This window comes from Anolis sagrei, chromosome 7, assembly GCF_037176765.1.
Source record: "Anolis sagrei isolate rAnoSag1 chromosome 7, rAnoSag1.mat, whole genome shotgun sequence".
Lineage (NCBI taxonomy): Eukaryota > Metazoa > Chordata > Lepidosauria > Squamata > Dactyloidae > Anolis > Anolis sagrei.
Window position 1 is genome coordinate 20,922,223 of NC_090027.1, and position 18,755 is coordinate 20,940,977.

Consider the following 18,755-nt stretch of genomic DNA (forward strand, 5'->3'; position numbering starts at 1 on the left):
GGTTGGTTCAACTGGACAGCAAAACTCCACAACCCCCCAACGAAACTGTACCAAAATTGCCATGCCCATAACACAACCCACAAGGTACAAACATATCTACTCAAAATGAAAAACAACACAACAACACACTCACAAAACGGCAAAACAACAAAACTCAAAAAAAACCAACGAAACTTAACCAAAATTGCCATGCCCATAACACAACCCACAAGGTACAAACATATCTACTCAAAATGAAAAACAACACAACAACACACTCACAAAACGGCAAAACAACAAAACTCAAAAAAACCCAACAAAACTTAACCAAAATTGCCATGCCCATAACACAACCCACAAGGTACAAACATATCTACTCAAAATGAAAAACAACACAACAACACACTCACAAAACGGCAAAACAAAACTCACAAACCCCCCAACGAAACTTAACCAAAATTCCCATGCCCATAACACAACCCATAAGGTACAAACATATCTACTCAAAATGAAAAACAACACAACAACACACTCACAAAATGGCAAAACAACTGAGCATGCGCATTGGTGCCCAGCAGCAAGTTCCCTGGAGCGCGCACACAGTCTTCCGGCCAACGTTCCCTCTGCGGAAGCCATGCCCACTCCAAGACCCGCCGCGCCGCTTCGCACACACACACACACCCTGCCGCACACACACACACACACAACCCCACGCTCCATCACTCCCCCCACCGCCACACACACACGCGCAACCCCACGCTCCATCACTCCCCCCGCCGCTGCACATGCACACACAACCCCATGCTCCATCACTCCCCCGCCGCCGCACACACACACGCAACCCCACTTCCCCGCCGCCGCACACACACACACAACCCCACGCTCCATCACACTCCTCGCCGCCGCACACACATACACAACCCCACGCTCCATCACTCCCCCGCCGCCGCACACACACACGCAACCCCATGTTCCATCACTCCTCCCGCCGCCGCACACACACACGCAACCCCACACTCCATCACTCCCCTGCCCCAATCTTACCTCCTTTTACTTCACGCCACCTCCAAACCCCACCCCTCCCCTTCCCGCCCTGTCAAAATCCAGGAAAGACAGGAAGGAAGGAAAGAAGGAAGAAAGAGAAAGGGAGATAAAGAAAAGGGGGAAGGAAGGAAAGTTAGAGAAAAAAGGAAGAAGAAAAGGAAAGAAAAGGAAAGATGGAAGGAAAAGAGAGACAGCAGAAGAGAAAGAAAAAGGGGGAAGGAAGGAAAGAGGTAGAGAAGGAAGAAATGAGAGACAGAGGGAGGGAAAGAAAAAGGGGGAAGGAAGGAAGGAGAGAAGGAAAGGAAAAAGGGAATAAAGGAAGGAAAGAGGGAGTGAAGGAAGAGCGAAGATATAGAGAAAGAGGGAGGAAAGGAAAGAAGGAAAGAGAGAAGGAAGAAAAGAGACCAGAAGAGAAAGAAAAAGGGGGAAGGAAAGAAAGAGAGAAGGAAAGAAAAAAGGGAATGAAGGAAGGAAAGAGGGAGTGAAGGAAGGGGCAAGATGTAGAGAAAGAGGGAGGGAAGGAAAGAAGGAAAGAGAGAAGGAAGAAAAGAGACCAGTAGAGAAAGAAAAAGGGGGAAGAAAAGAAGGAGAGAAGGAAAGAAAAAAGGGAATGAAGGAAGGAAAGAGGGAGTGAAGGAAGGGGCAAGATGTAGAGAAAGAGGGAGGGAAGGAAAGAAGGAAAGAGAGAAGGAAGAAAAGAGACCAGAAGAGAAAGAAAAAGGGGGAAGGAAGGAAAGAGATAGAGAAGGAGGAGGAGAAGGAAAGATGGGAGGGAAGGAAGGAAGGAGGGAAAGAAGGAGAGAAAGAGGGAAGGTTGGCCACAGCAACGCATGGCGGGTAAAGGTTGTTATTTCTATGATTATTATGATGCTATTATTCCTATGAGACCCTTTTAGGGGGAATGGGAGAGGTGTCAGGTCCCAGAAGCAATGCATTGCATTATTGTTATTGTTATGATGGTGGTGAAATAAAAGGAAATAAAAAGAGAAAGAAGGAAGCAAACAGGGAGGGAAGAAAGGTAAAGGAAGAAAGGGGGAGGGAATGAAGGAAAGAGAAGGATGAAACCAAGTAGTGAAAGAAGGAAGGAAAGAAGGAAAGAAAGAAAGAGGTAGAGAAGGAATAGGTAGGTACCTCTCTTTCATAATAGTCCAGATATCTACCTCAACTTTGATAAGTTTTACTATAGGCCACAGCAACGTGTGGCAGGGCACAGCTAGTGAATAAATAAATAAATTTCACTGTACAACATACAGTGACAATAAAGCTATTCTATTCACCCAGAGCTGCATCTGGAAGGGGCCCCGGCAGCTTCCTCACCTTGATGCCTTCCTCTTCCTTCTCCTCCTCCTCTTCTTTCAGGGGGAGCACCAGCTCTTCCTCTTCGTCTCCTTCTTCGGTGATCACCAGCGGAGGAAGAGGGTGGCTTTGGGGCAGACTGGTCAAGAGAGGGCTGGGGTCACTTGCAGAGGTGGTTGGAGGGTGCCTTCTCCAGCCAAGCAGGATCTCTTTGGGGACGGGAGGTGGGGACCTCACTTCCTGGACCTCTGGAGTTGGGTCTTCAAAGCTGTCGGTGTTTCTTGCGGGTCCAGGGCTTTCCTGGAAGAGGGGGTTGTCATAGAACAGGCACTCCATCTCCTCCTCCTCTTCTTCTTCTTCCTCCTCCTGCTCCTCTGGCATGCCTTCCTCCTCTTCTTCCTCCTTCTCATCCTCCTCTTCCTCACTGTCAGTGGCCAAGTGCAAAGGCTCCTGGGAGGGGCTCATGGGGCTCCCTACCTGCCGGTCGATCTCCCCTTGCAGCTCCAGGACGCAGAGCTGGGCCTGGCGGATGCTGGCCTGGAAGAGATCCAGTGTAGGGTCCTTGCCTGTTTTGGGCGGGCTCTCCTCCTGCATTAACGGTGGCCCCTCGTTAATGGTGGCCCCTTCTGCTCCCTGCCAGCCATCCAGCCACAGGTCGAGGTCTTCCAGCAGTGCAAAGGGAGAGGAGGGTCTCGCGCTTTCGGCCGGAGGGCTTGACCGGGTTTCTCCCAAGCCTCCGTGGTCCGCGCCTCCCCTTCCATAACGGTCTGAGAAGACGTCCCTGAGTCCGGGGTCACCGCCAGGCAAAGAGGGCTCCATGCCAAGCCTCACCATGGAAGCTTCTTCCAGCGGAGGTCCTTTGGCCGCAGGGGCCCCAGTGCAAAAGGTTGAGCAAGGCCCATGGCGGGATCCACCTGCAAAAGAGAGGGGAGGAAAGACAAACACGGGGTTAACGTTTAATGGAAAGGCAGGACAGGGAGCCACTGGCCTGGGGGACAGCCTGGCAGAAGCCTAGGATCCTAATAATAATAATAATAATAATAATAATAATAATACTTTATTTAAACCCTGCCACCATCTTCTCAAGGGGACTCGGGGTGGCTTACATGAGGCCAAGCCTAACAATACAGCAATACAAATATACAACACGTGAATACAACAGTAAAATATAAATAAAATATAATACAAGAAATATAAATATTGTTTCTTGGCCCCGTCTGCCAGGAAGGAAGGTACCATCAGTACTAATGATAACAACAACAACAACAACAACAACAGGATCCTAGAGTTGGAAGGGACCCCCCAAAGTTTATCCAGTCCAGTCCCCTTCTGCCTGGAAGAAAAGTACCATCGGTACTGATGATAATAATAATAACAGAATCATAGAGTTGGAAGGGGTTCCTAAAGGTCATCCAGTACAGCCCCCTTCTACCCAGAAGGCAAGCACCATCAGTAACAACAACAACAACAGGATCCTAGAGTTGGAAGGGACCCCCAAAGGTCATCCAGTCCAGTCCCCTTCTGCCAGGAAGAAAGGCGCCATCAATACTGATGATGATGATGACGACGACGATGATGATGATGATAATAATAATAATAGGATCCTAGAGTTGGAAGGGACCCCCAAAGGTCATCCAGTCCAGCCCCCTTTTGCCAGGAAGGCAAGCACCATCAGTAACAACAACAACAACAGGATCCTAGAGTTGGAAGGGACCCCCAAAGGTCATCCAGTCCAGTCCCCTTCTGCCAGGAAGAAAGGCGCCATCAATACTGATGATGATGATGATGATGATGATGATGATGACGATAATAATAATAATAATAATAATAATAATAATAATAGAATCCTAGAGTTGGAAGGGATCCCCAAAGGTCATCCAGTCCAGCCCCCTTCTGCCAGGAAGGCAAGCACCATCAGTAACAACAACAACAACAACAACAACAACAACAGGGTCCTAGAGTTGGAAGGGACCCCCAAAGGTCATCCAGTCCAGCCCCCTTCTGCCAGGAAGAAAGGCACCATCAATACTGAAGATGATGATGACGATAATAACAGAATCCTAGTTGGAAGGGGATTTCTAAGGTCATCCAGTCCAGCCCCCTTCTGCCAGGAAGAGACTTCTGCCGACAAACCTGGACCAAACCTGGGACACAGACCCCCCCCCCCCCAAGATCCACTTTATATCCTGATGTGGTTTGGGGGAGGATGGACTACAGATGATAGGATTTGCAGTACCTTCATCCACCTTCATATATTAGTGTGACCCCCACGACTGATGGACCTGGACCAAACTTGGGACACAGACCCTCCCCATGACCCACTTTACGTCCTGGTGCAGTTTGGGGAAGGATGGAGCATAGATGATGGGATCTGCAGTACCTTCATCCACATCCAGATATTAGTGTGACCCATACGCATGACGGACCTGGACCAAACTTGGCATACAGACCCTCCCCATGACTCACTTTACGTCCTGGTGCAGTTTGGGGGAGGATGGACCCCAGATGATGGGATCTGCAGTACTTTCATCTGCATCCAGATAATAGTGTGACCTCCACGAATGACGGACCTGGACCAAACTTGCCACACTCCCCCCAATGACCCACTATATGCCTTAGTGCACAAGTGGAGTTTGGGGGTGATTGAGTTCACCTGCATCCAGAGATCCTGTGACCCCCACCAACAATGGACTGGGACCAAACTTGGCACAGAGAAACCCTATGACCAACTGAACATACTGCAGGCCTTTCTGGGAATGGATCTTGATTTTGGGAATGGTGGTTCACCCTTATCCAGAGAGCATTGAACCCACCCAATGATGGATCTGGACCACATTTGGCACACAAACAGCTGTGCATACAGGCTTGGTTTGTGGGAGGACTGGCCCACGATTCTGGAAACTGTAGTTTACCCACATTGCTATGTATTTTCTAATGGAAGCATTAATAAACAACAAAATCAGAGTATTGTCCAAGGCTTTCATGGCTAGAATCAGTGGGCTGTTGTAGGTTTTTCGGGCTATATGGTCATGCTTCTAGAACATGGTCATATAGCCTGAAAAACCTATAGCAACCCAGAAATCAGAGTAGCCTTTTCCTAATAAATAGTGCTACTAATTAACTAAATGATATGAACAAACACCCCAGACAAGCAAGATCTTTCTCAAAGAACCCAGGCACCGCCGGGTACCCAAGCTAGTAGTAGCAGCAATAATTACTTATTTATCGTGTCAGGAGCAAACCAAACAGTTGTATTGCATTTTTAAATAAATAACAACAACAACAATAATAGTAGCAATAATATTAATAAAATAATAATAATAATAATAATAATAATAATAGAATCCTAGAGTTGGAAGGGACCCCCAAAGGTGATGCAGCCCAGCCCCCTTCTTTCTGCCAGGAAGGAAGGCACCAGTCAATCCCTCCCAACAGATGCTCACCCAGATCCTGCTTAACAACAACAACAATTGGAAGGGACCCCCAAGGGCCATCCAGTCCAACCTCCTTCTTCCAAGCAGCAAGACACCATCCAATCCCTCCTGACAGATGGCCATCTAGCTCCTGCTTAATAAAAGTAATAATAATCTATATAATAAAAATGTAATGTTCGTTTGTGGGATTAACATAACTCAAAAACTACTGGATGAATTGACGAAATTTGGACACAACACACCTAACAGTCCAACAAGTGTCCATCACCCATAAACACACACACACGCGTGCACACAAAACTCCAGCGGAACAGACTTAAACACCCCAAAAAAAACACCATATACACATACGCTCATATACATATGCACATGCACACATTCATACACACACATGTGTATATATATATATATATATATATATATATATATATGCACAAACACACACAAATATACACATGTAGGAGCCCCCGGTGGCACAGTGGGTTAAACTCCTGTGCCGGCAGGACTGAAGACTGACAGGTCACAGGTTCGAATCCCGAGAGAGGCGGATGAGCTCCCTCTATCAGCTCCAGCTCCTCATGCGGGGACATGAGATAAGCCTCCCACAAGGATGATAAAACATCAAATCATCCAGGCGTCCCCTGGGCAACGTCCTTGCAGATGGCCAATTCTGTCACAACAGAAGCGACTTGAGCTGCTGACATGACTAATATATATATATATACACATGTACATACAAATACATATCCACATACATACATACATACATACACACAAATATGCTTGCCATAGATGCAGGCGAAACGTCAGGAGAAATGCCTCTAGAACATGGCCATATAGCCCGAAAAATCCCACAAGAACTGAATATGCATATAGACAAGCACATGCATATACACAATATGCATGTACACATATAAACACACAAATACATACACACATATATATACACCCATACATATATTTTTACACACACATATATACACACACACATACACACACAAAAACACATATACACAGACTGGGCCACAGCAACGTGTGGCAGGGGATGGCTAGTAATAATAATAATATTAATAATAATAGGAAGGGACTCCCTGGGGTCATCCAGTCCAACCCCCTTCTGCCAGGCAGGAGAAGCACAAGCAAAGTCCTCCCGACAGATGGCCATCCAGCCATATAGAATCCTAGAGTGCAAAGGGACTCCCAATGGTAGGAAGATACCATCCAAGCCTTCTCGTAGCCTCTGTTTATTATTATTACCGTATTATTATTGATTCAAACCATAGAATGCCAGAGCTGGAAAGTAGCCCCAAAGGTCATCCAGTCCAACCCCCTTCTGCCAGGTAGGAAGACACCATCTAAGCTTTCCCAACAGATGACCATCCAACTTCTGATTATGATGATGATGATTAGGATAGAACCATAGAATGCCAGAGCTGGAAAGTAGCCTCGAAGGTCATCCAGTCCAACCCCTCTCTGCCAAGTAGGAAGACACCATGTAAGCCTTCCCAACAGATGACCATCCAACTTCTGATTATGATGATGATGATTAGGATAGAACCATAGAATACTAGAGTTGGAAGAGCCCCAAAAAGGCTATCTAGTACAACCTTTTCTGCTAGGCAGGAAGACACCATCTAAGCCTTCCCAACAGATGACCATCCAGCTTCTGATGATGATGATGATGATGATTAGGATAGAACCATAGAATGCCAGAGCTGGAAAGTAGCCTCAAAGGTCATCCAGTCCAGCCCCTTTCTGCCAGGTAGGAAGACACCATGTAAGCCTTCCCAACAGATGACCATCCAGCTTCTTCTTCTTCTTCTTCTTCTTCTTATTATTATTATTATTATTATTATTATTATGACTAGGATAGAACCATAGAATGCTAGAGCTGGAAAAAATCCCCCAAAGGCTATCTAGTCCAACCCTCTCCTGCTAGGCAAGAAAAGCACCATCTAAGCCTTCCCGACAGATGACCATCCAGCTTCTGATTATTATTATTATTATTATTATTAGAATAGAACCATAGAATGCTAGAGCTGGAAAATCCCCCAAAGGCTATCTAGTCCAACTCTCTTCTGCCAAGCAGGAAAAGCACCATCTAAACCCTGCCGACAGATGCCCATGGAGCTATATTAGGTAGATAAAGGCTGAAAACCGTTCTCCAGTCCAATCCCTTTTCATTTCTGACAGAGCAGGAAAAACACAACCTGAGCCCTCCCGACAGATGGCCAGACGGAGAAGGGAAGGCCTTTCTCTTCCCGGAAACTTCCCCAAAACATTGCAGAGTTTGGCTAAAGGCTCTGATTTACCTGCACGGAGGAGGAGGAAGAAGAGGAAGAGGAAGAAGAGGGGGGTGCGTCTTGCAGCTCTCTGTGGGACCCCTCCCTCCGGAAAAGGAGGAGGAAGAGGAGGAGGAGGAAGCCCCGCCCCTCGCCCCTGGCCCCGCCCCCTTCGAACACAGGCAGGAAGGCTGGCCGTCCTTGGGATGGGGAGGACACTGTGTGTCTCAAGGCCAAAACAAAAAGGCTTGGGACACAAACTGCAACATTATATCCACACAACACTGTGACTTTTGTTCCTGTGTTGCCAATGCCATTGCCTAAGCGGTTCTGGCCTAAGAACATTGATGGGAAAAGTTTGTGAAACTGCTCAAACTTTGTTTCTGCAGGAGGGACACCCTCCTAGAGCATATTATTATTATTATTATTATTATTATATTGTAATATTATATTGTATTGTATTATATTATTAATAATTATAGTTATCTGCAGGAGGGACATTTTGTGCTATAGCACATTATTATAATATATGATTATTATTGTATTATATTATTAATAATTATCTGCAGGAGGGACATTTTGTGCTATAGCACATTATAATAATAATATATAATTATAATATTAGATTCTATTATTGTATTATATTATTAATAATAATTATATACAGGCGGGACATTTTGCTATAGCACATATTATATTGTTATTATATTTATATTATTCTATATTGTAATTATATTATTAATAATAATTATCTGCAGCAGGGACATCTTGCTATAGCATGCTACATTATTATATAATAAAAATAAATTATATAATTATAATAATATGATTATATTATTGTATTGTATTAGTAATAATTATTATCTGCAGGAGGGACATTCTGCTACAGCACAATATATTATTATAATATAATATAATAATTATATTATTAATAATTATCAGTAGGAGGGACATTCTGCTATAGCTCATATATTATCTTATTATAATTATTATATTATTGTAATTATATTATTATTATTAATTATCAGCAGGAGGGACATCCTGCTATAGCACATATATTATTATTATAAAATAACATAATATATTTATTATATTATTTTATCTTATTATTATTAGTAATTATCTGCATGGAGCGAGAGTTGCCAGATGTCCAAGCTGGGTTTAGAAAAGGCAGAGGAACGAGAGACCAGATTGCCAATATCCGCTGGATAATGGAGAAAGGCAGGGAGTTTCAGAAAAACATCTACTTCTGCTTCATTGACTATTCTAAAGCCTTTGACTGTGTGGATCATAATAAATTGTGGCAAGTTCTTGGTGGGATGGGCATCCCAAGCCACCTTGTCTCTCTCCTGAGGAATCTGTACAAGGACCAAGTAGCAACAGTCAGAACTGACCACGGAACAACAGACTGGTTCAAGATTGGGAAAGGCGTACGGCAAGGCTGCATCCTCTCACCCAACCTTTTAAACTTGTATGCAGAACACATCATGCAATGTGCGGGGCTGGATGAATGCAAAGCTGGGGTGAAAATTGCTGGAAGAAACATTAACAACCTCAGATATGCAGATGACACCACTCTGATGGCCGAAAGCGAGGAGGAGCTGAGGAGCCTTCTAATCAAGGTGAAAGAAGAAAGCGCAAAAGCTGGGTTGCAGCTAAACGTAAAAAAAACCCAAGATTATGGCAACAAGAATGATTGACAACTGGAAAATAGAGGGAGAAAATGTGGAGGCCGTGACAGACTTTGTATTTCTAGGCGCAAAGATTACTGCAGATGCAGACTGTGGCCAGGAAATCAGAAGACGCTTACTTCTTGGGAGGAGAGCAATGTCCAATCTCGATAAAATAGTAAAGAGTAGAGACATCAGACTGGCAACAAAGATCCGCCTAGTCAAAGCCATGGTATTCCCTGTAGTAACCTACGGATGTGAGACCTGGACCTTAGGGAAGGCTGAGCGAAGGAAGATCGATGCTTTTGAGCTGTGGTGTTGGAGGAAAGTGCTGAGAGTGCCTTGGACTGCGAGAAGATCCAACCAGTCCATCCTCCAGGAAATAAAGCCCAACTGCTCACTGGAGGGAAAGATACTAGAGACAAAGTTGAAGTACTTTGGCCACATCATGAGGAGACAGCAAAGCCTAGAGAAGACAATTATGCTGGGGAAAGTGGAAGGTAAAAGGAAGAGGCAAGATGGATGGCCAAGGGCAAGATGGGTGGATGGCATCCTTGAAGTGACTGGACTGACCTTGAAGGAGCTGGGGGTGGTGACGGCCGACAGGGAGCTCTGGCGTGGGCTGGTCCATGAGGTCACGAAGAGTCGGAGACGACTGAACGAATGAACAACAACAACAAATATTATTAATAATTATCTGCAGGAGGGACATTTTGTGCTATAGCACATAATCTATATAAATAAAAATGTAGTGTTTGTTTGTGATACCATCAGAACTCAAAAACCACTGGGGGAATTGACACCAAGTTTGGACACAAGACACCTAACAGTCCAATGTTTGTCCTCCACTAAAAAAAAATGATTTTGTCATTTGGGAATTGTCGTTGCTGGGATTTATAGTTCACCTACAATCAAAGAGCATTCTGAACTCCACCAATGATGGAATTGGGCCAAACTTAGCACACAGGGCTCCCATGACCAACAGAAAAAACTGGAAGGGTTTGGTGGACATTGACCTTGAGTTTGGGAATTGTAGTTCACCCACATCCAGAGAGCACTGTGGACTCAAACAATGATGGATCTGGACCAAACTTGGCACGAATATTCCATATGCCTAAATATGAACATAGATGGAGTTCGGAGGAAATAGACCTTGACATTTGGGATTTGTAGTTACTGGGATGTATAGTTCACTACAATTAAAGAGCATTCTGAAACCCACAAACGACAGAAATGGGGCAAACTTCCCACACTGAACCCCTATGACCAACAGAAAATACTCAAGGCCATCAAGTCCAACTCCCTTCACCAGGGCAAGAAAACATAATCAAAGTCCTCCTGACAAAGAGCCATCCAGCCAGAGATATGGATAGATAGATAGATAGATAGATAGATATTATTCACACACACACAGATATAGTATCATAGATTTGAAAGGGATCCTTAAAGAAGAACAATAATATCTTGCATGTTCCAGAGTAGGGAAACCAGACACTCTCTACATCAACACTAACAAAGAAAAAGCAAGAAATACTGTTTACCCACAAGCAACGCATGGCAGGGGACAGCTAGTTATATTATATTGTTGTATTATATTATTAATAATTATTATTATCTACAGGAAGGACATTTTGTGCTATAGCAAATTATATTATTATATTATAATAATATATAATTATAATTATATTGCTATTATATTATTAATAATTATTATCAGCAGTAGAGACATTTTGCTATAGCATATTATATTATATTACTAGCCGTCCCCTGCCATTCGTTGCTGTGGCCCAGTCTGTGTATATGTGTTTTGTGTGTGTGTATATGTGTGTATATGTGTATATATGTTTAACATGTTTAACACATATATACACCTATAAAACCCTATACGGCTCTGGCCCAGTGTATCTGTCCGAACGGATCTCCCTCTACGTCCCACCCCGGAGTCTAAGATCGTCTGGGGAGGCCCTGCTCTCGACCCCACTTCTATCACAGGTGAGATTGGCGGAGACGAGGAGCAGGGCCTTCTCGGTGGTGGCCCCCCCGCCTGTGGCATTCACTCCCCGGGGAAATTAGATCTGCAACAACGCTCCTATCCTTTAGGAAAAAACTAAAACCGTGGATCTGGGACCAGGCATTCGGACAAGCGGGCAGATAAAGAAAGAACTTTTGACGATGACTAGGAATGATTAATGGATTAGACCTATGGAACTCTGGGAAACGAAACGCTGAGCACGAGAATAGTAGATATGATGTTTTATATGATGTGTTATGTACTGGTTGTTGTTTGTTTTAACTGTGATAACTGTTTTTAATTATGGTTTTGTATATTGTGTGTAATTTTGTACAGGCATCAAATTGTGCCTTTTCTGTAAGCCGCCCTGAGTCCTCCATCCGGGGTTGAGAAGGGTGGGGTAAAAGTACCCGAAATAAATAAATAAATATGTGGTTTTGCACATGCATTGTAATGTATTTTTTATTTTTTGGATTCTTAAATCTCTTCTGCTGTGTTTTCCAGTGTTTTTATGTGTCATGGTCATTCATTGGCCTGAGAGGTGTATTGTGTCCAAATTTGATGTCAATTCATCCAGTGGTTTTTGAGTTATGTTAATCCCACAAATGAACATTGCATTTTATTTATATAGATTATTATTATTATTATTATTATTATTATTATTATTCTGTTATTGTAATTATATTATATTATTAATTATTTGCAGCAGGGACATCTTGCTATAGCACGTTATATTATTATTATACAATAATTATATTATATTATTGTATTATATTACCAATTATTATCTGCAAGAGCGACATTTTGCTATAGCACTTTATTATATTATATTATTATATTTATTATTCTATTATTGTAACTATTATATTATTATAATTGCAGCAGGGACATCTTGCTATAACATGTTATATTATTATATTATAATATATTATATGATTATTATAATAATTATTATATTATTGTATTGTATTATTAATAATTATCTGCAAGAGGAACATTCTGCTATAGCACAATATATTATATTATATTATATTATATTATATTATAATAATTATATTTAGTTTATTATTGTAATTATTATATATTATTATTAATAATTATCTGAAGGAGGGACATTCTGCTATAGCACATTATTATATTATATTATTATAATTATATTTATTTTATTATTGTTCTTCTTCTTATTATTATTAATTATCAGTAGGAGGGACAGCCTGCTATAGCACATGCATTATTATTATAATATAATATATTATTATTGTATTTATTATTATATTGTTGTATTGTATTATTATTAGTAATTATCTGCAGGAGAGACACCCTGCTATAGCACATTATATTATATTATTATTATTATATTATTATTATTGTATTATTGTGTTAAATTATTATAATATTATTAATAATTATCTGCAGGAGGGACATCCTGCTATAGCATATTATATTTTTATTATATTATAATATTACATTATATAATTACAATTATATTTATTATTATATTATTGTATATAATATATTTTAGAAGTAGAAACAGAATGCTTCAGAGAAAAGACTCCATTAGACTCTCAGAACAGTGAGATGCTTTAGGCTTTGGACTATTGATTGTAAGAAAGATGCCCTGTGTTATCTGCACAGAGAAAGTAATCATCATCCCAAGTGACAGCAGAATTGACAAGAAGCAACTGGAAAAACTTACACGATATGAGAATTTAAAGATCAAACTGCAAAGATTTTGGCACAAGCCAGTCAAGCAAGTCCCAGTTGTGATCAGCACACTGGGTGCAGTGCCTCAAGACCGTGGCCTGCACTTGAAAACAATCGGCACTGACAAAATTACCATCTGTCAGCTGCAAAAGGCCACCTTACTGGGATCTTTTGTGTTCAAATACAACAGCCAGCATAGGGATCTTGTTCGCTGTGGACTCATCTTGTTGCATATCAAATAATAATAATAATAATAATAATAATAATAATAATAATTTATTTATTGACTGCCTTATCTTCCTGGGTGGTTTCTAACACATATGGCAGACTTTCAATACCAACAAAGAGACATATAACAGATGACACATCACAAAAAATATCACTTTTTAAAATTCTATCTGTAAATGGATTGATATGCAATATACATGCATGCTGAATACATGTTTGTGAGTAACTGTTACATTTAATGACATCTACTTATTTTTGGTTTCTTGAAAGCATGATTTAAACTAAGATGTTTTGAGGGAGAGTAGATTTTGGGGGTCAACTGAAAAGGACACTTCTGAAACTCTGCTATATATGTTTTTGTGTATTGGCATATCTTTGTTCCTAACAGTTCAGAGACCAATTTGCATGAATACTTGTAGATATTTGCCACTAAGGAGAAGGTTGACACAAGTGAGTTTTGAATTCTAAGGAAGATAATACTTTATGAAAGGTTACAATCTCTAACAAGGTCATGCCTTTCCAAAAGATTCGTAGTTTCCCCCAAAAAGTTATGAATGGCATTTTCCAAAACCGCCCATCCTCCTCTTCCTTTTTGTTTTCCTTCTTCGCCTTCTGTTTCCTGCAGCTTAAGAAGTCTCCTTGGAAGGTCCTAGTGAAGACCCCCAATCTGAGCTCTAGGTAGCCCAATAGAGTATCCTTGGAAGGTCTCAGTGATGATCCCCAATCTGAGTTCTAGGTAACCCAATGGAGTATCCTTGGAAGGTCCTAGTGAAGACCCCCAATCTGAGTTCTAGGTAACCTAATGGGGTGTCCTTGGAAGGTCCTAGTGAAGACCCCCAATCTGAACTCTAGAAAGCCCAATAGAGTATCCTTGGAAGGTCCCAGTCAAGACCCCCCAATCCGAGCTCTAGGTAGCCCAATGAAGTATCCTTGGAAGGTCCTAGTGAAGACCCCCAATCTGAGCTCTAGGTAGCCCAATGGAGTCTCCTTGGAAGGTCCTAGTGAAGACTCCTAATCTGAGCTCTAGGTAACCCAATGGAGTCTCCTTGGAAGGTTCTAGTGAAGACCCCCAGTCTGAGCTCTAGGTAACCCAATGGAGTCTCCTTGGAAGGTCCTAGTGAAGACCCCCAATCTGAGCTCTAGGTAGTCCATTGGAGACCTTCTCCTGCTCCTTCTATAGACTCACCAGATACAGACGGCTTGGGCTCCTGAGCCAGATGCTCCTCCGTGGCTCGGCTCTGCTTCTCTTTAGGGAATGGGCCTCTTGTGAAGCAGGCTCCTCCTGAATGGCAAACGGACCATCTAAGGCCCAGAAGGACGGGGCCTTCCCCTTTCTCCGGGGCCCCCAAAGCAAGGCCCCCGCTTGCCACACTTGGCTCGTCTGACGCTAACACTTGTCTTCTGAACAGGAAGTCCCAGCGGTAGAGGCAACCGCACAGAAACCTGATGCAATTCAGGGGCCCGGCTTCCTCCTCTTCCTCTTGTGGAGCCACTTTGACACCAAAGAGAGCGACCCAAGGTCGCGTGCCTTCCCCAACACCCTTTGGGGTTATTGCTGAATTTTTAGTTGTATATATATACTAGCCGTCCCCTGCCACACTTTGCTGTGGCTGTCTGTGTATAGGTGTTTGTGTGTGTATATATTTGTGTATATGTGTATATATGTATGTTTGTGCAGTGGTTTTGCATATGCGTTAAAATGTATTTTTTTATTTTTTGGCTTTTTAAGTCTCTTCTGCTGTGTTTTCCATGTTTTTATGAGTGATGGTCACTCATTGGCCTGATAGGTGTATTTTGTCCAAATTTGGTGTCAATTCATCCAGTGGTTTTTGAGTTATGTTAATCCCACAAACGAACAGTACATTTATACACACACATATATATGTATCCAGGGCCGTAGCCAGAGGGAGGGGGTTTAAGGGTTCTAACCCCCCCCCCCCCCCAACCCTGGTTTATTCATGAATTTTAACTGGTCAACCAATTTATGAGTAAATTCTTTTTTAACCTGACACATTTCAGGACAGGGTTGAACTTTTAAACCCCTCCCTCTGGCTACGGCCCTGTGCATGTATATGTAAAGGTTTTCCCCTGACATTAAGTCCAGCTGTGCCTGACTCTGGGGGTTGGTGCTCATCTCCATTTCTAAAGCAAAGAACCGGCATTGTGCATAGACACCTCCAAGGCTATGGAGCCACTGGCATGACTGCATGGAGTAGCCTTACCTTCCTAGCAGAGCGGTACCAATTGATCTACTCACATTTGCATCTTTTTGAACTGCTAGCTTGGCAGAAGCTGGGGCTAACAGGAGGAGCTCACCCCGCTCCTCATATTCGAACTGCTTACCTTTTGGTCAGCAAGTTCAGCAGCTCAGCGGTTTAACCAACTGCCCCATCAGGGGGTTCTATATATATATATATATATATATATATATATACACACCGCTTTATTGCTCCATACAGAGACTCAAATTGTCTAACAATCTAAAACATTACAACTTAAAATATACAAATGTAGAATAATAAAACAGAATATATTTTATATATTCAGTAGTATTATAGTTAATTAAATCAGTATTATTATATTACAATATTATTATTATATATCATTATATTCTATTATTATTATTATTATTATTATTATTATTATTATTATTATTATTATTATTTGAAGCACAACAAGATGAGTCCACAGCAGACACTCTGCTGGCTGTTGTATTGGATCACACTTTGGACACTTCCCAAGCATCTAGGACTGTGTGATTTATTGTTATTATTATTATTATTATTATTATTATTATTATTATTATTATTTTGAAGCACAAGAAGATGAGTCCACAGCAGACACTCTGCTGGCTGTTGTATTGGATCACACGTCAGACACTTCTCAAGTGTCTAGGACTGTGTGATGTATCGGCGAATAATGCATGCAGACCCCAGTAAAATGGCCTTTTGCAACTGGCAGATGGTAATTTTGTCAGCACTGATTGTGTTTAAGTGCAGGCCAAGGTCTTTAGTCACTGCACCCAGTGTGCTGATCACCACTGGGACCACCTTAACTGGCTTGTGCCAAAGTTTTTGCAGTTCGATCTTTAAATCCTCATATCATGTCATCTTTTCCAGTTGCTTCTCTTCAATCCTGCTGTCGCCTGGGATTGCAATATCAACAATCCATACTTTGTTTTTTTTAACATGATTGTGAGGTCAGGAGTCTTGCGCTCCAAAACACTATCAGTCTGAATCCGGAAGTCCCAGAGGAGTTTGGCGTGTTCATTCTCTGTAACTTTTTCCAGCTTGTGATCCCACCAGTTCTTTGTCGCAGGCAGATGGTGTTTGTGGCATAACTTCCAATGGATCATCTGAGCAACGGTGTTCTGCCTCTGCTTGGAGTCTGTCTGCGCGATCTTCTTGCAGCAGCTGAGGATGTGATCTATTGTTTCATCTGCTTCCTTACAGAGTCTCCATTTGGGATCTGTTGTTGACTTTTCAGTTCTGGCTTTGATGGCATTGGTTCGAATGGCTTGTTCTTGGGCTGCCAGAATCAGGGCCTACGTCTCCTTTTTCAAAGTTCCATTTGTGAGCCACAGCCATGTTTTTTCTTTGTCCATTTGGCTCTCAATTTTTGCCAGGAATTGTCCATGGAGAGCCTTCTTTTGCCAGTTTCCTCTTCTGCTCTGCATTGTGTTTTTACGGTATTCACTCTTTGTCTTTTGCACTTGAAGCAGCTTTCTATTATTTACTTCCCTCAATGTTGGTTCTTGACTGCCTTTCACATAATCTGCCAGCACATGTTTTTCTTCTTCTACCGTTTGTTTCACTTGCAGAAGCCCTCTCTCTGCCTCCTGATTTTCTGGGCAGGTAAAGTCTGTTGACATCACTACGCGGATGTAATGCGTAGTGGATTGTCATCAGTTTTCTTGTTTTTCTGTCCAGATCATCCAGCTCTGTTTGTGTCCAGTTCACAATCCCAGCAGTGTATCTAATGACGGGGATGGCCCAGGTGTTGAGAGCCTTAATTGTATTTCTGCCATTTAATTTGCTCTTCAAAACCTTTCTGACTCTTTTATTATTATTATTATTATTATTATTATTATTATTATTAGGTTCTTGTGGGTTTTTTCGGGCTATAGAGCCATGTTCTAGAGGCATTTCTCCCGACGTTTCGCCTGCATCTATGGCAAGCATCCTCAGAGGTATCCTCAGCATCCTCCTGAGACCTCACTACCTCTGAGGATGCTTGCCATAGATGCAGGCGAAACGTCAGGAGAAATGCCTCTAGAACATGGCTCTATAGCCCGAAAAAACCCCACAAGAACCTAGTGATTCCAGCCATGAAAGCCTTCGACAATACATTATTATTATCATTATTATTATTATTATTATTATTTATTTTATATTATTTTTTATATAATAATAATAATAATAATAATAATAATAATAATAATAATAATAATTGTAGCCCCTGGTGGTGCATCTGACCTGGGAAACCTAGACAGCCCCTCCATCTAGCAATTGGTTGGTCTTCCTCTCAGCCTTAGCAGGAGCCTCCCCCCCAACCCAGGAAAAGCTGCATTTTCCTTTTCCTTCCTTAGGTTTTCATTAATCTGTAATCACTTCATAGAAAAATAAATGTCGAAAAAGAAACACCACGACCTGGTTCAGGGTTCTAGAGTGAAGCAAACATCCTGTCATGGAGCGGAACGCGTTCCACTCTAATGAACCCAGGAAATGATGATCAAAATGAAGAGAGGCAGGTGCAAGGAAATGCACGCCGTGAAGAGCAATCCAGCCCTGATGGTGTTAATTTTTTTTATTAACACTTATCATATTGCTCTTTGGTGAGTAGCATAAGAAGAGATGGGAAAAAACAACAAAGAGCGGTACAATTTAAAGCATAAAATGAAAAAAAGCACCCAAAATACTACAGTTTTGTGGAGACACAAAACTTTGGAAAAGCAGACAGGTGAGATACAAAAGTTCTGTTGGATGATCCTGATGCGACTTCTGGGGATTTATTTAGGAGTATAGTTGCAAGGAGGATACTGAAAACAGCTGGAAGGCATACAAAAACAGCAGAAGCAGTTGCAGCAACAGCAACAACAACCCACTTT

General features: G+C 42.1%; 1 protein-coding gene across 4 annotated transcripts in view; it reads right to left on the reverse strand.

Moving 5' to 3' along the window:
• PSD4 (pleckstrin and Sec7 domain containing 4) overlaps positions 1-15,040 on the reverse strand; it is a 35,024-nt gene extending 19,984 nt beyond the window's left edge. For 3 of the 4 annotated variants that reach the window (XM_067470720.1, XM_067470721.1, XM_067470718.1), the window contains exons 1-2: positions 8,066-8,162; positions 2,341-3,233 (exon numbers count right to left, since the gene is read on the reverse strand). In XM_067470720.1, the coding sequence (XP_067326821.1) occupies positions 2,341-3,153 (813 nt within the window). In that variant the 5' untranslated portion in view covers positions 3,154-3,233; positions 8,066-8,162. Of the gene's footprint in view, positions 1-2,340; positions 3,234-8,065; positions 8,163-14,834 lie in introns of those variants that run through there. The other variant, XM_067470719.1, reaches the window with a different exon arrangement.
• Between the last annotated feature and the right edge of the window lie 3,715 nt (positions 15,041-18,755).